At 39.1% G+C, this 20,973-nt stretch overlaps 2 protein-coding genes and 2 long non-coding RNA genes across 7 annotated transcripts in view; 1 reads left to right on the top strand and 3 right to left on the bottom strand.

Annotated features, from left to right (window-relative positions):
* Positions 1–2,524, top strand: part of LOC309512298 — a 30,521-nt gene extending 27,997 nt beyond the window's left edge. The window contains exon 3 of the long non-coding RNA XR_014210947.1: positions 1,699–2,524. This is a non-coding gene — a long non-coding RNA (uncharacterized lncRNA). The remainder of the gene's footprint in view (positions 1–1,698) is intronic.
* Positions 1–8,327, bottom strand: part of ogdha (oxoglutarate dehydrogenase a) — a 70,193-nt gene extending 61,866 nt beyond the window's left edge. For all 3 annotated transcript variants that reach the window (XM_082187729.1, XM_082187727.1, XM_082187728.1), the window contains exons 1-2: positions 8,165–8,327; positions 5,871–6,280 (exon numbers count right to left, since the gene is read on the bottom strand). In XM_082187729.1, coding sequence (XP_082043855.1) covers positions 5,871–6,095 — 225 coding nt within the window. In that variant the 5' untranslated portion in view covers positions 6,096–6,280; positions 8,165–8,327. The remainder of the gene's footprint in view (positions 1–5,870; positions 6,281–8,164) is intronic.
* LOC309512305 lies at positions 164–4,164 on the bottom strand. The gene is made up of 2 exons (XR_014210954.1): positions 2,537–4,164; positions 164–1,709 (listed from the first exon to the last, which is right to left on the bottom strand). It is a non-coding gene; the product is annotated as an uncharacterized lncRNA (long non-coding RNA).
* A 1,500-nt stretch (positions 8,328–9,827) lies between the features above and the next one.
* adam9a (ADAM metallopeptidase domain 9a) overlaps positions 9,828–20,973 on the bottom strand; it is a 66,389-nt gene continuing 55,243 nt past the window's right edge. Inside the window, exons 19-23 of one of the 2 annotated variants that reach the window (XM_082187730.1) lie at positions 20,362–20,503; positions 14,846–14,912; positions 14,329–14,358; positions 12,097–12,167; positions 9,828–11,398 (exon numbers count right to left, since the gene is read on the bottom strand). In XM_082187730.1, coding sequence (XP_082043856.1) covers positions 11,338–11,398; positions 12,097–12,167; positions 14,329–14,358; positions 14,846–14,912; positions 20,362–20,503 — 371 coding nt within the window. In that variant the 3' untranslated portion in view covers positions 9,828–11,337. The remainder of the gene's footprint in view (positions 11,399–12,096; positions 12,168–14,328; positions 14,359–14,845; positions 14,913–20,361; positions 20,504–20,973) is intronic. The other variant, XM_082187731.1, reaches the window with a different exon arrangement.

The following is a 20,973-nucleotide window of genomic DNA, read 5'->3' as shown; positions in this document are numbered from 1 at the left end:
GCCTATACCGACCTCTGATGGATGACATCGCAACTATGACGAGAAAAAACAGGTAGGCATTCTGTCCTTTTTAGGGTCTCATCTTCCTGTTTTTTTTTTTTTACGTCTTTGGACCGGGCTGCATTCATATATCATTCACACCACACCAGAGTTCTTTTGGACGTGGGGCGGGCTGCATTCATATATCATTCACACCACACCAGAGTTCTTTTGGACGTGGACCGAGACCCATCATCACCAGGGTTCAGATGGCAGCGTTCACACTTATTCAAATGAACCGCACTAACTAACAGAGCAGGGTTCGTTTTAATCGAATCAAACATGCCAAGTGTGAACACACTTTTAAAAGGTCAAGACTCATTTTCCCAGGGCCCTATCAACTCATCATCATAAAAAAGTAAATAAAAAAAATACAAATAAAAAACTTCCAATACCATAACCTAAGTAAGCTAGGCTTTAAAAACAAAAAACATTATACAGTGTGGTAACCTGATACATTTATTTTTTCCCACACTCTGTATTTTTGTGGGAACTCGTCAAATGGGGTTTCTGTTCCCCTGCATTGCCGCATGGCTCTCAATATACAGTAACAGGCCTAAACTTGAGGGAACTAAGCAAATGGTTTTAGTAATGGAATCACAAAAGATCATAGCTTACTTGTCCGTTGATCAGAGCTAACAATGCTCCTATAGAGAGAGGGATACTTGGGCAAGAGCCATAGACATGCTATGGTATTGATATGAAGCTGTGAGTTTTAATAGCAATGTTACCACCTTGTTACAGAGTAATATAAAGTAGCGATTCATGGGGCAGTGTTGACAAGTTGCCGTGTCCCTAAATATTTGTGTGTGCACTTCAAGTATGGCTGCACGATATATACAAATATAGAAAAAATAGCATCTTAATTTTAATCGATTCATTTGTACGATCCAATATCGATTCTTACATCCCAAGAATCTATTAGTCTATCGTGTTTTCAGTTGATGAATTAACTGAACATTGTAGCACGCATCTTTGTTTCATTTCAAAAGTAACAAAGCACAAAGTTTCATTTTATTAAGAAGTTGAAAAAATAAATACAGATTTCACGCCGTTTAATGTGATGTGAAAGATCAGCTCAATTTAAGAGAAGCGGCAGTGCACGTGAACTGATCATCTCCACTGCTTTAATACCAGTTACAGCGCAAAATAACATGAATGAACATCTGAAGGTATGTTAAAAGAAAGAGTACAACTTACCAAAATCTGTATTATGTCACATGTAATCGCTCAATCAGTGTTTAAAGGACAAGTTCGGTATTTTACACTTAAAGCCCTGTTTACAGATCGTTTCTGATGAAATAGAACGGTTAAGATAAAAATTTGGACACATGCTGCTGTCCCGAGAATTTTAGGTTTCTTTCGCTTTCCCCCCTACCTCCAGAATGGCTGCATATGTGCACTGGAACAATCCTTCCTAAAACGCATTAAACTTTCGTTTACAAAACGTGAAACTCACCGAGTGGTCAGGGATGTTCACGGATATGCTCAAAAAAAAAAAAAAAAAAAAAAAAAAACGCTGCAAAAGATGCTTTCCAACAGGTGTTTTACCATTCGTTGTAAAACTGTAGACCTATTTTTCCAAACGCCTCACACCCGTACATTCTTCCGTTGAGAGCTTGAATAATAGACACTCCAGCCCAGTTTCCGTCGGCGGAGTAATACCGTACCTCAGTGGTTCCCAACAGGGGGGTCGCGGCCCACAAGGGGGCCTCAGCGAGCTCTGTGGGGGGTCGCGTCATATTTTGAAAAGTTTTGAGCAATTTGCATTAAATAAAAGTCCTTAACTTTTTTCTGTTAAAAATTTAGATAATGAGCGAGTTCATCATGAATCCATTTTCCAAACCGTGTTTTTGTCTTATCCTGAATCACTATGGTACACCTATAACAAGTGATTACATTGGGACTATTTTACCCTGGTTCGGATCGCTGCCGCTGCGGAGTAGACCAGTACCTGCGTGACTCGTCATAGACGCACACAGAGAGAGAAGTAGTTCCGGCTACAATGTTCTTCCGAAAGATGCATTATTCTGTTAATAAACGCAAGTTTATTATCGCTCGCTGTAGCGCCAAAAGCCTAAAAAATAAAGCCTCATATTGATAAAGCCTCACAAATAACATGCAAGTATTGAGGCCCCAGACAGAAGTCATTTAGTAATAGCCTATATTCATTCTTTTTTTACCTACACACAAGTGTGAATACTGATATTTTTGTTATTGCATTTAAAATGGCAAATTTATAGGCTACTCCAAGTATAGGCTTACAAAGGGCCTACTAATGTTTTTGTTATTGTATTTTCAATATTATAGGCTATTATTTGTGCATAAACATATCTGTTTAGTAAACATACCGTTTGTTTGAAAACAACATATTTTGTCATTCTTGCTGCAAGCTTACAAGAGCGAAAATATCATTAAATGTGAAGGGGGGCCCTAAAATATTTTCTTGGGAAAAAGGGGGTCTCAGACAAAAAAAGGTTGGGAACCACTGCCGTACCTCACAGCACATCCAATACAAGTCAATGGAGTTGGACAAAAACTACAATAAAACCTGTTGGAAAGCATCTTTTGCAGCGATTTTTGTGTGAGCATATCAGCCTGACCACTCGGTGAGTTTCACGTCTTTGTAAACGAAAGTTTAATGCATTTTAGGAAGGGGGGGGGGGCGAAAGAAACCTAAAATTCTCGGGACAGCAGCATGTGTCCAAAATTTAATCTTAACCGTTCTATTTCGTCAGAAACGATCTGTAAACAGGGCTTTAAGTGTAAAATACTGAACTTGTCCTTTAAACCACGGAAAGACTCAAAAACATTTACCTAAAAAAAACAGTACTCACATAAACACAGTCAGTTATGTTTTAAGTGAACGAACAATTGAGAAAGAAAACGCATGTGTAACAGTATAATGGATCTGTGCGTCAGGTCTTAAAGTGACAGCAGCCTAATATACCTGCTGCCAAATTATGAGATACAATTAAAAATATCTATATGGCAGTTTTTCCCCATACTATTGATGTCAAAATTGTGGCCAGTGAAAATGCTGAGTGGCTAGTAACTTTGGAAAACCACTAGCCACAGCAGCTGGTGAGCAAAAATAAAGGAAGAAAAAAAAAAGTACACAATAGCCCCTTTCACACAGATATTCTGGAAAATACACGGATAAAGTGACCCGGGATTTGACCCGGGTTCGTTTGATTTTGGTTCATTCACACTGCCAGTGATTTTCCGGAATCAGAGTTGTGTTCACACACAACCCGTAAAAATTCCGTAAAGACACGTGACATCGATGTGACTTGTAATGTCTCCGCAGCGTCTTAAGTTTGCTTATGAGCTGCAATTTCTCTCTCTAGAAACCACGCTTGTGCATTTTTTCTCTGATTCGATCATAAACTTGCGCATTACGTACCGTTTCACAGCTGGCGAACGATCGCGGCTTCAGCATCATCACTACGACACGGCATTGTTACGGCTTTTGTTCACACAGCGTGCGTTCCGGGACTGAACACGGCAATGTTACTAGGTCCCCAACCCGGCATCGATCCCGGCATCAATCCCGGGTCGTGTTTGCGTTCACACAGAAGGTGTTCTGGCAATTTGCCGGGCTCAAAGCGCTGTGTGAAAGGCTTTACTGTGTAGTGAACCAGGGTCTTTACAGTCTTTATCAGTGCCCAAATTCGTGTACACGATATACTGATTCATGACCTCGGAAGCTGATTGAGACAAACCCCGTGACATTCAACATTATGTTCCATTTGTGACTGGATTCTGTGGGGTCTGTCATAATAGGTCACTGCATGATATTTGCCATGTTAAAGAGAGTACGTTTTGTGGGTTATTATTATTGTTGTTCTAAAGTTATAAACACTAGTAAGAAGGGAATGCGGTTAACAAAGGTTCCCTCTCAAAACATTTCATATTGCTGGTCGTTGCCATCGAAAAGATGCAGCAATTGTTTCAGCTACACACTGGTATGCCAGCATTTTTTTTAAATACATATAATTTTGGGATACATTGAGATTGGGTTCACGAGAACGAGACAAGATTTTTGCACAATATTTTATAAAAATCGTCAATGACAAAATTCATGATTGGAAAAATAGTCTGCAGGTGCATTTTGAAATGTTTTAACTAGGGATGGGACTTTTTCTCGACAAAACGACCGACATTCGACACATGCTCCACTCGACAAAAAAAATAGAGTGTCGACATGTCGAGAGGGCGGGGCTTGTGGGATTTCCAAATTGCATTTTTATTTTTTTTGGCTTTTAATTTATTACATTTCCTATTCAAATACACATCATAAAGCGCCACTTTTCCCATAATGAAATAAACCATTTTAAATAAAACAATCCATTTTTTTCTAAATGGGATCGCCACTTGACCGTTGACCCTGTGTGTGTGTGTGTGTGTGTGTGTGTGTGTGTGTGTCAGGCGACAGAGTCTACATGGCGGCAGCGGCAAATAACAGGAGCAAGGTGTGGGGGAGTTTTAGCAAAATTAATGATAAGATAGTGAGGTGCAAATTGTTTAGGCTACATCATGCACAGAGCTAATTAACTAATGGACAGGCCGTTTTATTTCTGTAAATTCCGAACGGCAAAAAGTAGCCTACGTCTTATGTGTTTGTAAGGCTGTTGAATAAACATTTTAAATTAGCCTACTCTCTCTCTCGTTTTTATTATTACCGCTTCAATGGTCAAAATTTGACACTAGAGCCATGTTTTTGAGACTAGAATAAACTAGTACAACAATGTAGAATATTTTCCACCCTCCGCATTGCTGCTGCTCTTTAAAAAAAAAGGAAAAAAAAGGCCGACAATCCGACAAAAAGTCGACACATGGGCCTCGACAGTCGATTTCCCAAATCCCGTGTCGTTCCCATCCCTAGTTTTAACTAATAATCTTGTAATGATTGTCATTTCAGTTCTACTTTATGAGTATAATTTATCAAATGCATTGAAATACGACAATATACCAGCACTGTAAAAGGTTTTGCCACAAACTCAACTGACTGGCTTTTCTCCTGTATGATTTCACAAGAGTCTCTTCAGACCTTACTGTACATGAATTATGAGCTTCCAGAACTTCTGACTGAGGCTGTGTGACCTCCTAATTTAACTCCTTTCCAGAAATTGAACATAGAAATAAAAACAGTATAAATAACAAAAATAAATAACAGTTTTTTTCTTAGTCTTATTAAGTGCAAACAATAATTGTATATTTATGCTTAAAAGGCAGTTTAAGGTTAGCAACCATTACACTGAATAAAGTAAAGTGGGGGAATTCAGATCAAGAAACCATAGCAATGTAGCAACTGGTGGGGCTGTACCCTTCCTTCAAAACCTGAAGAAAAGATCTGATCTAGATGGCCAAAACGTAATTGCCTGAGGGATGGGCGGAAATATCCATCCACAGGACAGTGAGCAAAACATTAACCCAAGATACTCTGGAGTCTGGACCTTGTACTCACTTTTGAACTTAAGGTGGATATTATAACTGAGGTTTATTACATAAAACCTCATAAGAAGGGCAGAGGGTTAAAACAACTAAATGCCCATAATGAATCAGCTGTGTGTCAGTATGTCCTGGAACCGACACACTCCCATGACTGCTCTAAAAATACAACCAGGGATCCCAGTAATGTGATCTAAGACACACAAGTTGCTACCCAGCATCTGTAGACAGATGGAAATTCAGTGTATACCTGGATTAAGATGTTTTTTTTGGCATTTTTATGCAAACACCCAAGACCCAAAACTTTAGTTTGAGAATGGACAAGACAACAGAGAGGTCTCTTCACATCATCCAACAGCACGTCCTCTGCCTCTTACCTTGTGCACACTCTTGGGATTCTCCAACCATGCATAGTACATCTCCTCGACATAGTTGGAGCTCGTTCCATTCAGAAACGGCTCTGCGGCCACCGGTGCAGTGTAGCACCTGAATGGCTGAAACGTCCTAGGGGTGGATGCTGGCCTCTGCTGTGATAGATTTTTAGCAGTCTGAGAGGCAGTGATTGGCCGGAGCCGTGCCGCACAAGTCCTTAAGCGGTGCATCGCAGTCTATTGAACAAACACCACCCACACTCACGAGTTCCTGGATGTCCCCAGTGCCACAACAGAAAAGAGAAGTGTCACCTCCTTCTTTAGCCCAAAACGGAAAATGTGTTTTAATTTCCTGGGGAAGAATGGACACGTTCCAAAAGCCCTTGAACTTTTTACTCCTATTGGCGTTTTGCACTCTGGAAGAAAAACAGAAAAGTCAATCAGAGGAGCATTAAAATGTGCAGTTTATCTCAGCAATTTAAAGACAAATATATTTGATAGATATTCCTATGCTGTTAGGAAGTTTCTACCCTGGGTATGACAAGGAAGTTTTAATGAGATTTTTAGTGCAAAAGCAAAACAAACAGTTTATATATTATAAGTACAACAGTAGCTGCAATCATCATCAAGACAAAACATATTCATACAGCTAAGAACGTAATCTTTCATATCTGTTTATGCAGTTTAGTACTTTCCATGGCACAATGGTCACCTCCAGAGCCCAGACAAAGGTCAAAGAGATAGTCAAGCTCATGATAAGAGCTCCAAAAGAACCTTATTTTTGAGAACGTCATCACGTTTGAAAGTTAGTCGGAAGTACCGACCCAGTGTTTACAAGTTTGGAGTAGAAGGACCGTTCAAAGTTATTGTATGTTGAATGACACATATTTATATGTATTTGTGTCAGTTTATTATTTAAAATGGTCCTTACGTGTGCATATCCTGGATGTTTAGCAATCATAACTATACGTAGTGTTTATCGAATGATGAAAAAATTAAGTGAAGTTTGAATTTATTTTTCACCCAACTGCTGCTTTGCCAATCAACAGGAGCCTAACTCGCATAACACTGATGTAATGAGGTTACAAAAACCATTTGATGCTGGTTACTTAACCTCTTTTGTTGCAACTAGAAATGCATCTTTACTAATGTACACAGAGATATGGGGGTCAAAGGTGAGTCTATTTTAATAACCCACATAACATACTACAAACTATTTGCTGGGTAAAAAAAGACACATGGCAATCTGATATGCAAAAGCATGTTATTTATAAGTCACATTTTGATTGTAGAAAGTAAACCACATGTGTAAAAAACATTAGCCTACATAACATTTCATTCATGTTACGCTGCAAACCCTCGAACCCCACAACAATTGACTTATTTTATATCTAGACGAGCATTTCTGGCATCATTAACTTAATATTTTTCATCACAATATGCCATATGCAACTTTGCGAAGAGTTTTTTCTTAACATTTTGACAACATTGCCTTTCCTTCCTACATAAGAAATAAATCAGATCCGTTGTTACTGTAATAAACTGAAATATAGGCCTACTCTAATTTAAAAATAATAATAATGGATATCGGTGTCCTTTTCCGCTAAAATGAAACTAATATGACCATGTGGTTGAAATAAACATGGACCCTTCTCTCCCTCCACACGCCTATGTTTTGACCTTGCATCCACATTCCACTCCCCTTCACTGATGAGTCACTCAACTACACCCGCCTACTGAGGCGTTTCAGAGCGCCATTGGCCGGAGACTCCTAACTCCACCCACCAGTCATGCTTAGTGGAAGGCTATTGGAGACACGGAGTGTCAATCATTATGTCCTTTCACTAAACATGGTTCTTATGATAATATTAGCAGCCCATGCTAACCATCAAATTGGAGGCCGATACTTGGAGTTCAATCATGCAATTTCAACTTATTACTAAATTGCTAATTTTTTGTATTGTTTAATGCATTTGTTTAATGAATAAAGACACAAACCCTACGTATTTCCCTTGTGAATCACAAAACCTTGACCTAGCAACAATAATGAGCTAATTAAGGTCGGTTAAGGCACACAGTTCTGTAAAACTGGATAGTTAACGTTAACGTTAAGTGTCCTGCATAAATACCAACTTATGTCCTCAAATATCAGTTAACTTTGTGCCACACCAAACAAGAGCAAGCAGCCATGCTAAAAAAGATGAAATGAGGAACGCGCCTCTTCGTACGGTTTTTGCCGACGCTGTCATTAAATCTCCCTTTAACGGCAGATGGAAGACACACAAAACAAAAAAACTTACTTGTTCCGACAGCTGTTGTAAACTGGTCGTGTACCGGAGGTGGTAGCGGCTCCAACTGACCCCTGCGCTGCTCACGAGAGTGACAGTCGACACTACTAGAACAGGCAGCAGCTCCGTCATGAAGAACGTCAGCCGCTTTAGGACGTCACTTCTTCTAGGTTTAGCGCGAAGCCGCGAACTAATTTCTGAGAATCGATTATTTCAATCCGGTTTTTTTCATCACGTGACATCCGCAAATCATAAATATAATTTATTAAACAAAATCTTTTACATCTCTTGACTGGAAACGCATTAGCGCGTTTTGAAAAAATCTATTTAAATAGTTAAAGTAATGCTGTTTTCTAGCGCTTCTTTTCAGTTTCTACTTCCGACGTGATGTGGTCTTTGATGACCGAAGTTTATTTTATTTTATTTTTTTATTCAACTTTCAAAGAAGCTTACAGACATATCAAACATATGCATCCAACATAAGACAAACAGATACTGGGGAAAACATATAACAGATCTTACATTGTACAAAGTAAAACATTAAATTCTAAAAAAAAAATGTCAATATAAGAGATGTTTTTATACACTTCTTATTTCTAGTGATTGAATTCAATGAGTCATAGAATATTTTGAGATCCTTACAGAAAAAATTAAAGGAGGGTGTTATAGACATTACTTTAGCTTTATGTATATGAAACTTCCCAAGAAGAATTATTAACTTTAATGTGTTATCAATTATATCTGAGCCAGTATTGCAGTCCAAGAATAATATCATAGCCTCATCAATTCTAATTATTTTGTAGAATGTATCAAAAACCATCATAGATACCTTCTTCCAAAAGTCTTCAGAATATTTACAATTACAAAATATATGTATGAGAGTTTCAGATTCAAGATCACAAAAACAACATTGTGGTGAGAGATCTTTTTTAAACTTATTAAGAAATGAGTTACACGGATAATACCTGTGTAGTATTTTAAAATGAATTTCCTTGACCTTATTTTTGATGACCGAAGTGGTTTTGGTTAGAGTAAAATTGGAAATTTAAAATTCCATATGGACAGGAAACATTTTGCCCTAATATGAATGAGCAAAGAATTCTCGTGCGTTAGAGAATTGTGGGAAATATAGTTTTGTCGCACACGTCTCTGTCTTTTAGAGCTTTGGCGTTTTCATAAAGCAGCAAAATGAAATAATTTAATTGAAATAATGCTGACATAAAAATTTTCATAAAAAAAAATAGATAAAAATGTAAACTTAAAAATCTGAAATGTTGGCACATAACTGAAATAAGTTGAAGTTGAGGTACTAAAATTACTAAAACTATAAATTAATTAAAGAAAAACAGACATATAAACGATAAAAATGACAAATTCACAACAAAATTGCTAAAACAAACTAAAATGAAAACAAAATTGAAAATATTAAAAGCTAATTCAAAACATTACTAAATACTAGAATAGTTTATAAAAATACTAAAATAACACTGAAAATAAGTAGTATTTTCTGCTAAATGGTACCACCAGCATTCACGACTACATTTTTTTTTATCAATAGCAATTGGCTTACATTTACATCATAAATGTTCAATCACCTGGGCCGAGTTGTTCATGACACTGATTCACTCAAAAGAATGCTGTGCAATTTGTGTTTAAAATGCACCTCACATCATCATTAAAAACAAACCAGTGTTTTTTTTTATTTTCATATGCAAAAACCATCATCCACATTACACTGTAGTAGTCCAAAATAAGTCCATCTTTTATCCATAAAACATCAACAATCCACAACTGCTTCGAATGGAAATGCAGTGTGTGAGGGGTGGGTTGTTGTGTCCATCATTCATTCAGTTAATCATACACATGTAAAATAACACTTATCAGACATGAAATGTATGGCACTTACTGATTTTGCTATGATGGAAATGTCCTAGTGTGAGGATACTGTCTAAACGTGGTCTACAACAGACATGTTACAGTTGTTTGTGTGTGTTTGTTTGCATGACTTTGTACACATACTGTACCCCATGTGGTATGACGGTCATCACAAAGAAAGAAGTCTTTGAAACATGCAGACAAAATAGTCTTTTCGTTCATTTTGATCAGTTTCATAAAGGAAGAAATATTTAATTTATCGCATAGTGTGTTATCATGCATAAAGTCTTGTAGCCCTTAAAAATGATAGGAGAAAAGCTTTGACTTTGTTTTCATTGTTACTGTTTTTTGTATTTTGCAACAAACCCCCCCCCCCCCCCCCCCACACACACACTTCAATCATGAAGTTTTAGGAATTAGCCATTTTCAAAAACAAGTATTCATGTTTACCTGATTTTTGCCTCATTGCGGACAGAATTTCACTTGGCAAATAAAGTAAAAAATAGATTTTCTATAAAAGTTACATATAAATAAAAGTATGCAAATAAAACTATATATAAATGGTAAAATAGTAGTTTTAAATCACTGAATCAAATGATAAAAAGAACAAAATTACTTTATGTATTTTGTTTCTTGTCTTGCACTCCAGTATTGCAAAACCTAAATTATTTATAATATGAATATTATGCATCACAGTGCAAAGAGAATGTTTTGCAGTTACCAAGGGCCATTTAGATATTACTAATGACTTGATAACCTTGTAAAATGTTAGGGATGCCTATTAACTAAATTATCGCATTTGTCCTTGTCCTTAACATATTATAACACATTTTTTTGGAACAATGATTGACTGTGGTGTACAGAATACATTTTGCACCAAAAAGTGGAGGGGGAGGAAAGCCAGCCTATAATAAAAGGGTCTCTGTACATTCCTGCAATAAACAGTGAATATTACTGAAGTGCAATAAGTCGCAGTGGTCCTATATAGCACATAAGAATCATAACATTTAAGGAGATCGGTCTGTTGCCATAGGCATCTTTTGTCACGTGACAGGTGGGAAGCGTTTAATTGGCTAAATAGTTCTCTCGCTCCCATCATGTACTCTGTGATGTATTGCGAGTAGAGGTTCCTTTCGCAACATTGACCGTCTCTCAGTTTGATTGACAGTTGACAGCTGTTTACAGAAGGACAGGGGAGAATAAGTGGGGGAGCAACCACCTGATTCCTCCTTGACTCCTCCCACTGCACATTTCACACTTGGCCTGTCCATCCCAGACAGAAATACAACTGTCAGTCTGTGTGTTGTGTGTTATACTGGGGGTGCAGGCGCTGGTCTTTGAGGCATTAGTTGTTGGGTAGGAGCAGGTGGTCTGTGGAGAGTGGACAGAGGGTAGGTGAGGGTCAGAAATAAGCTCTCTAAAAACTGGATTTATGAACATATAATGCTTTCAAAATGTTGCTGCATGTGTAGAACATACAAATCAGCCACTTATGATGATCCATCGAATGCTGCTTTAAAAGACAGCTGTCTAAGTAGGCAGCTCACTATGTTTTGGAATGCATTACACTTCCATTCAAAAGTTTGGGGTCAGTAAGATTTTTTTGTTTTCAAAAGAAGTCTCTTATGTCTCTTATTTGAAGTCTCTTATTTGATAAAAAATGCAGTAAAAAAGCAATATTGTGAAATATTATTACAATTTAAAATAACTATTTGCTATTTTTATTTATTTTACGATGTAATTTATTTCTGTGATGACAAAGATGATTTTTTAGCAGGCATTACTAATATGCTGATTTGCTGCTCAATCTTTTTTTATTTTTTTTTATTAATGTTAAAAACAGTTGCTCGGCTTAATATTTTTCATAATTCCTCAATGTTTTTTCAGGATTCTTTGATGAGTAGAAAGTTCAAAAGAACAGCATTTATTTGAAATACAAATCGTTTGTAAGATTCTGAATGTCTTTACTGTCAATTTAATGCATCCTTACTGAATAAATAAACGTATTAATTTCTTTTAAAAAATTGCCAACCCAAACTTTTGAACGGTATTGTACTGTATATCATTACCGTGCAAATGGTGGTGGTGGCGGTCTGGTGGCGTAAGATGGCACAGAGGCTGATTTATTAGTCTGAACCACCTGCAAAGAGACAGAAACTCCTGTTACTACTGCACAAACATATGCATGATGGGTTACTTAGGAATAAATTAACTGAACTACATAAGATTTAATTAATTAACATCAGAGTTAAGTCTGAGTTCAGTGACATAATAGCTCAACACATAAAACTAAGCATATAGGACTCATTTAATTATCATTAGTCTGTTTTAATAAATAATGCTAAAAACAAACAAACAAGCAAATACACACACACACAAACACACATATATACATATACATACATACACACATACATACATACATACATACATACATATATTTTTTTTTAATATATTTTATAATGTAGAAATTTCAGTTAATCTCCAAATGAATGAAGGCTGATACTAATACTGCTACTGATGTCTCGATGAAAATAATTTCTTTTAACATTAATTATAGCAATTCACCATTACAGCGTAATCGAAAGCTATCAGTTTTTATTTTAACATTTATTAGGCTTCAAAAAAACTTTTAATTTAAGTGAACTTAAAACAATCCTCACATCACCATAATAAATGTCGAATCCAATTTACTGCATGCCTTGTCTTTCTCTACTGTTTACGTTCATTTAAGCCGCAACAGACTATGTTTTCTAGGAAACTCACATTTTTTTTTACATAATTTTATGTGAATTTGTCAGAAATTTGTTCAGTGATTAAAAGTAAACAAGCTGTGTTGTGAACTGAAGGTGCAAGACAAATAGCAAAAATTATGGTGTTGAAAACAGAAAAAGCAATTTCCACATTTCATGTACATATAATTATATTGCATTAGGGATGACTTCACAATTAACCAGAAAATAAATAAATAAACCAAATCTATCTTTGACAAGCAAGAGTTTTCACAATTCCTTATGACAATGAATAACATTTAAGGTCTAACTACCGAGATTCTTACTAATTGGAGGCCGAAACTTTTTTGTTAATGTGCTTTATGTCAAGATAAACAGCAGCTCCCCGTTTACTTGTATTTGTTTATAGAGCAGTCTTGCCCGGTCCAATATGGCGGACGTATCGCTGCAACGGGCCAAAGCGACCAATGAGGCGTCTATGTATTTATATATCTATGTTTAGGATTACTAGAAAGTTATAAAATGGTGAGCTAGATTACGGTTGGAGCTAAACTCTGCAGAAACTGGACCTTAAAGGCCAGAGTTGAGAATCCCTGGTATATAATACATTCTTTTGCATATTAATTGTCTGAAAAAAATAAAGCTCTGAAAAAAAATCCTGAAGTGAGACTTAATTTTGTTAAAACTGCAGTCGGCAAGTCTGGCAGATTGAGTGGACTTAGCCAAAATTTTGAATGTTTACAACTCTCATTCCCCTCCCCCACTACCAGCGAGCACCCTCCCATCGAGTTCGTGCTCGTCAGTGCGTGTGCACCAGATTTTCTGTGAACGCGTCCGTCTCTTCAGCATCGATCAACACCATGCAGTAATCGGAGGTAGGCTGCCCTGGCTAATCTACCCATAGATAGCAATAACCGAGGAATTTGAAGCTTGTTAGTAGATTTTCTCTCCGCCATCACGCTTCGTACAATCCAACACACCTGCGAACTTCAGACGTGTGCATGTGATATTGTAACAAGCACGTGGAGGGGGATCTGTGGCGTGTGCACGAACTGTGATTGACAGTCAGATCTCACACAGCCCTGCGCTGATTGGACCAGAAGAACCGGGAGCGGTGGATTTTTGCAAAACAAATAACAGGCTCTAGGTGGAGGTAGAAGCGCAGGTTTTTTTCTAAAACCGGCTGATTTATGTTGTTCTGTCGGAGCATAGTGTCGGTTTCAGTGAATATGATAAAAAAATCTTGCCGACTGCAGCTTTAACGTATACATCGAGTCAGGGTTAGTAGATGTAAATCAAATATATTATTATTATTACTTAATGTATTATTTAATGTATTGAAATATATTGAATTATTTAATTATTTAAATTATTTAATAATGAATTATTTAATTAAATGAATGTGCAAGATGGTTCTTTCTTATAAAAGACAAAGTGTAAGGAGAGAAAGAAAGGTTAGGAACAATGCAGAGAAGCAGAAAGGGTACTTTAAATGCAACAGCAACAGAGATGGCCCACAGTATAAATACAGTAAAAACCCTCTTAAATAAATTGTATACAGTTATTTACCTCCTCTGGTGGCAATAACTGAGCCTGGTGCTTTATCAAAGAAGAGAGAAAAAAGAGGAGCTTGGTCATTATCTTTATATCAGCAGACTATTGTTTAGAACTGAGATGTAACATTTAATGACTTCAGTTAAATGTGAAGGACAGACGATTTCTCATGAACATGTTCTTTCAACTTGGTTAACTTCCCATGAATTGTTCTTTCCAAATAGAAAGAACTGGAAATGCAATGGTAATGTTTTGTTTAACTGGGAAGGTTTCAAACTTGTTTTCCCTCTTCACACAGTATTTAACTAATTTACTGGCTAGTTAAGTTTCTGTTGCATTGTTATTACTCAGGCATTTAGTGGGCATTTGTAAAGTTGTGTTATGCTCAGGCACATATACTAAAAAAAAAAAAACTACAAAAAGGTACAGTACTATAGGTTAATTACACATGTTAGATTCACATTAGCACTACATTTAGTGAATTAATCATCGGAAGTATGGTAGTCAGTGAAATGTAGTGTTGCTCACTCACCCCATCCTTTACTATACGATTGGGGTTTCCCCGCTGGGACACAGGAGCCTGCGGTCTGCTGTCAGCTCTGAGGAAACAAACAAAGAATGCTGATCAATATAAAAAAAAAATGTAGGTTATATTGAACACACTAAACATAATTTGTTTAATACATTTCATCCAAAAAAACAAACAAAAAAAACATTTAAAGTGCCCCATTATGCTATTTTAAGGTTTCTAAATTAGTTTTGGATGTCTCCTACAGTAGGTTTACCTGCATCTAAGGTACAAAAAAAACAACATTTACATTTTCTCATAATATACATTGCATACAATATACATTATACCTGTTCCCTTTCGAGGGAACTCGCGATGCGTCAATGATGCTTTGGGAACGCTCCTGCGTGATTGCGTCTGAAGCACCTATGTCAACTAGTCCAATGGCGAGAGTGGGCGTCACGGGCGGGTGACGTGACGACCAGGAAAGGATAAAGGACATCCGGTTTAGAACCGCGCTAGCTTCTGTGCCTCAGCAAGCGCTCTGTGTTATACTGTCTGTGTTATTTATTGTTGTCTGTCACTATATCAGTCACAAGCAAATAGATATTATGGCGAACAAACAACCTTAGATTGTGTGTTCCTCCCTGCCCTCTTTCTTTACGGGTGGGGATACACACAATGTATGTGTTGTTTGTTTGGAACGGAGCATGATCTGTCAGCGCTCGAGGGCGCTGACTACGAGCATTGCGAGTTACTATCGCTTTACTCGCTCCGTTCCCGCTTGTCACTCTTTGAGGAGGGTGTTCAGGCTCGCGTTCCTCGCAGTACCGGCCCCGTGTTGCCGAGGCAGCACGGAAGCTGGTATTGTGGGGTTCGCAAATGGATCTCGCGGAGGGGTTAGAGACGGGCTCCGCCTTTTCTCTGCCTTTACCCGGGGGATCCAGCGCTCTCTCTCTCTCTGGGATCGGAAGCCCGCGCCGCGGCTTCTCCCGCCCTGGTTAGAGAGCCCGGTGTTTCAGCAGTCTATCTCTGAGGAGGTAGGCTAGATGTGCTGAGCATCGATGCAGTCCACAACCACAAGCATATATCTAGACAGGAGTATGGGGAGCAAACAGCTTTGGTTCATTACGAGTGGGGACACACGCGATTCATGTGTGTGTTTGGGAGTGGAGCATGCACGGTCAGCTCTAGTAAAAGGGGGCTGACAGTGTTCATTCATAAATTCCCGACGTGTAACATTTGCACTATCGAGAGTTTAGCTCTGCTCCTGATGGCTTTCTTCTCGAGGGAAGAAAGTCAATAAAGATTCTTTGGCTCGGATCTCGCGTGTGCTGAGGCAGCGCGCAGATTACGTGGTCTGCATTAAGAATAACAGTGGACGGGCTACGTTCATTCATGAAAATTACCGACGTGTGTGCACTATCGGGAGTTTCCCCATGCTACTGTTTATTTAAAAAAAAAGACTGCAATAAGAATCCAGTGGTTATGCAAATGCAATGCATTCATTAAGAGAGATACATAGTGTATTGCAAGCTATTGTATGTTGAAACTATTTTTTATAAGCCTATATATATAAATATATATTCAGCCTTTCATCCAGACTATATTAACTTGTCTGGTTGATTTTTTGCTGTTTGATTCTGAGGAATTAAATAAGTGGGCTGCATTTAAAATTTGCTTTTCTGACTTTCATTAGTTAGATTCATGTATATGTTCAGTAATTCATCCAGACCGTGCTAACTTGTCTGGTTGATCTTTTTTTGGGGGGAATTGAAGATTCTACATCTCAATCTCCTGTGTACAATGAGTTTGGAGTTTATAACTTTGTAAATGGGGCTGATGGGCAAAGCAGCCCTAGCCATTAACAAACTCATTGTACGGGGCAGAGTGTAATTTCCTGTGCTCCCCCTCAGAAAGATTGGGGACCGGAATGGCATTCTCAACAGAAGCCTTTAAAGCAGAAGATGGATCTGAGGACTGTTTTTCTGTGAAAAAGGTTTCAGCCAAGGTCCTGATGCCACTGGTGTCAGACCTCTGAGGGCAACCCCGACCGGGGTGGAGCGGTGTACACCTCAGTATACGGTGCCCGCCCGTACGGTGCCCGCCCGTAGTACATCCCGAGCAGGATCTGGTAATGGAGCAAGAAGTAGAGTCTCTATTAGCGAAGGGAGCTATAGACCAGGTGTACTCGCCCGACAGAGAATCAGGGTTTTACAGCCGCTACTTTATTGTTCCGAAAAAGGATGGGGGGTTGCGTTCCCATTTTAGATCTTCGTGTTGTATCGTGCAGTCATGAAACTCAAGTTCAAGATGCTCACACTCAAACAGATCGTGACTCATATCAGATCCGAGGACTGGATTGTCACGATAGATTTAAAAGGCGCTTACTTCCATCCTCCCTCAACAAAGGAAGTTCCTGAGGTTTTCTTTTGGGGGCAAAGAATATCATTATCGGGTGCTTCCATTCGGTCTAACTCTATCACCCTGCACGTTCACGAAGTGCGTAGATGCAGCTCTGGCCCCACCAGGCTGCAGGGCTACGCATTCTGAACTACATCGATGACTGACTGATTCTGGCGGAATCAGAGCAGTTAGCGGTTCGGCATCGAGATGTCATCCTCGCTCAGATGAAGAAATTGGGGTGAGACTCAATGCCAAGAAGAGTGTGCTTTCTCCACTACAGAGAACCACTTTCCTTGGTGTGGTATGGGATTTCTGTCACGATTGGAGCCACACTTCGCCCGTTCGTGTAGCTGTTATCCTCACAGCCACAAAAGAGTTGAAGCTAGGCCAGTCACGCACTGTGAAACAGTTCGAGAAACTGTTGGGCCTCATGGCAGCAGCATCCAATGTGATACCCTTTGGCCTACTGTATATGAGACCCTTGCAGTGGTGGCTCAGAACCAGAGGGTTCTCCCCGAGGGGAAACCCACTTCGTACGATCAAGATCACGCGGCGGTGTCTCCGTGCCTTGGTTATATGGAGGAAATACTGGTTCCTTTCCCAGGTTCCGGTGTTGGGAGCTCTTTGCCATCGAGTTGCTATCTCGACAGATGCTTCACTCACCGGCTGGGGAGCGGTAATGGGAGGCCGCTCATCCCAGGGTCTGTGGAGGAGTCATCATCTTTTTGGCACATAAATTGCCTGGAGATGATGGCAGTCTTCAATGCGTTGAGACATTCCTCCCAGACCTGAGGGACCATCATGTGCTTGTCCGTACAGACAACACATCAGTGGTCTCTTACATAAATATGTAGGAGCAGACATCCTGTTGAGGCAGGGGCTGAGGCCCGGGGAATGGAGGCTCCACACCGAGGTGGTGGAGCACATTTGGGGGGTTTATGGCCAGGCACAAGTGGATCTCTTCACGTCTCAGGATACGACGCACGGTCCATTTTGGTTCTTTGGTTTCGACCTTTGGTTGTTTCCTCCGTGGTGCTTTTAGACTAGGACAGGAGTATGGCAGCTTAGAAGCCTTATTTTATGTAGATATCCCTGTAGGATGTGATATGCGGCAGGCTGGTCCTCTCCGCTCACATTCGTAAGGTTTTGCAACTTCGACCTGGTCTCTTCCCCAGGTTCTCAAGTGCTCTTGTCTTAGTTGTGCAGTATTCACACAGACAGGTTCTGGTTCATATGGCGTGTTGGGCATTCTCGTTCCCAAAGCGTCATTGACGCATCGCGAGTTCCCTCGAAAGGGAACGTCTCAGGTTACGACTGTAACCCTAGTTCCCTGAGAAGGGAACGAGACGATGCGTCACTTTGCCATTCTTCCTACATCCCTGTGATCGACTTGCTTCGGCCCTTTTCGAAGCTAGCGCAGTTCTAAACCGGATGTCCTTTATCCTTTACTGGTCGTCACGTCACCCGCCCGTGACGCCCACTCTCGCCATTGGACTAGTTGACATAGGTGCTTCAGACGCAATCACGCAGGAGCGTTCCCAAAGCGTCATTGACTCATCGTCTCGTTCCCTGCTCAGGGATCTAGGGTTACAGTCGTTTGTTCACACGTTGGAACAAACCAACACGTTTGTTCACACGTTTCCTGCCTGGAGTTTTCGCTGCAAAGTACGTCACCTGGATCGTTGGTCTGATTGGTTGAAGGACTATCCAATTGCGTACAGAGTAATTTGAACTATGCCCGTTGATCATGCCTCTTGTGCAGTAGAAAATACAGAGCAGACTCCCCAGACTAATGTTCAATCTTAAAAGAAGATTGAGCTTGGTCTGGTGATACTATAGCCAGACTAATGAACAGTAAACACCACAAACCAAACTCTTCCAGGCATTAACTACAACTACAGTGTTTGAGGGCAGGTCGAAGTAGATGTTGTTCACGGGCAGCCAATGAAGAGCATTAAAGGAGTCATGAACTGGATTGTTTTATTATTTTATAATGTTGCCTGGGGTGCCCTTATAATGTTAGTATGATTTTTACATCAAAAATGGTCATAATTTATAAATAAAAGCCATTTTTCCAAGCCTGATTTCAGCCTCAGATTTGAACGCTCTGTTTTAAGGGGCGTGTCTGCTGTGAGACTGCAGTGCAAACGCCCACTGCTGTGATTGGCTGACATATGAAATAGCTAATAGTATTACATGAACTCTGTCGAAAACTTTTACTACGTTTTTACTATTACAGCTATCGAGATGAACAAATCGTGAAAAGTATCGTTTAAAGCATTATATTTAAATCTATTCCATCACATGAAAGGTTGCAGCATGATGAGCACTGACTGAGCAGATGACAGACAGTCTGTTGATCGCGTGAATAAAGATCTTATCATTGCAACGCAATTTTTGTAAAATGTTTAGCACAGACACCTAAGCCAGTGGGAAGGGTTGTAGGAACCGCGTCATTAAAAATGAATTTAATCCACTGGTCCCTGATAGCTTGGTCCGTTCTTGGAAGAGAAAAAACATTTCCATGTTGATTCTGGCAGTCATCAACAGAGCAACTCACGTGTGCACCACGTTTCTGCATCTTTCACGGTCGAGTGCGTACTTCGAATCGGAATTCATGGCGGCGCTCGACTGAATATGAGGGGGAGAGGGGCAGGGCAGCATAGGTCTGCAGGAGAGGGGCAGGGCGGCTTCCTGCAGCATAGGTCTGCGGTGTCCATATATGGTATATCCTGCGCCGACTTGACGTCAAGTCGGCGCAGAAATTAACATCACGTATTTATTTTACATTTATTTATTTTAATTTAGTGTTTTAAATTCATTATTAACTGAGTTAACTTTTAATTACTAGCTTTTTATTAATTAATTATTTTGCTATTTACCTTGTCTTAAGTTATTGATTATGCATGACAGATAGTACAATAACAAATGATCAGAAATTCAAAAAGAGCCATCATTAAGAATAATAAAAATAATTTAATTTAATTAAATTTTCAACTTAGGGCATGCACTAATTTCAGTTATTCAACAGTTCATTATCAGTTATCATTTAAACAACATACTGGGTTTGTTCAGAGTTGATGACATGCAGTAAAATGTTGAGTATATATATGTATATCACTCTTTATACTCACTCATAACCCTGAGAGCGTTTCTTTCTGAAAAAACGTTGCTTCAGCTCATTCCTCTTGAAGAACACGAATAAACCCAATGCCAAAAGAGGAAGAACAAGGAAAAAGAACACAAGAAGACCATCCCTTGTGGAAGAATCTTTATCTGATTGAGAGAGAGAGAGAGAGAGAGAGAGAGAGAGAGAGAAAGAGAGAGAGAGAGAGAGAAAGAGAGAGAGAGAGAGAGAGAGAGAGAGAGAGAGAGAGAGAGAGAGAGAGATTTAATTTGAGGTAATCACTAGGGCTGTCAAAATGAAAGTTTTTTTTCTTCAGTTTAACACTTTAAAAACATTTAATGCAATTAACGCCATTCAAGCACAATAAAAAAATAAAAAAACTCAACTCTGTACTGGCTCACTGTTTGTGAAGCGGCTCTCTGGGAAAAAACACCCGAAACGCGTGCACAGAATGCCACTTCAGACAGTGTGCCGGAGCCGCACTGATATATTTTTGATGAAATCTGACAGCTATGCAACTATCCCTTTGACACTTCAAAAAGTTCATAAAGAGATTGTAAAAGTAATCCAAATGAATTGAGCGGTTTGGTCCAAAATTTTCTGAAGAGACATGATCGCT

This window comes from Leuciscus leuciscus (assembly GCF_965113295.1).
Source record: "Leuciscus leuciscus genome assembly, chromosome: 13".
In the NCBI taxonomy this organism is placed as follows: Eukaryota; Metazoa; Chordata; class Actinopteri; order Cypriniformes; family Leuciscidae; genus Leuciscus; species Leuciscus leuciscus.
This window is presented reverse-complemented; position numbering and strand designations above follow the sequence as displayed.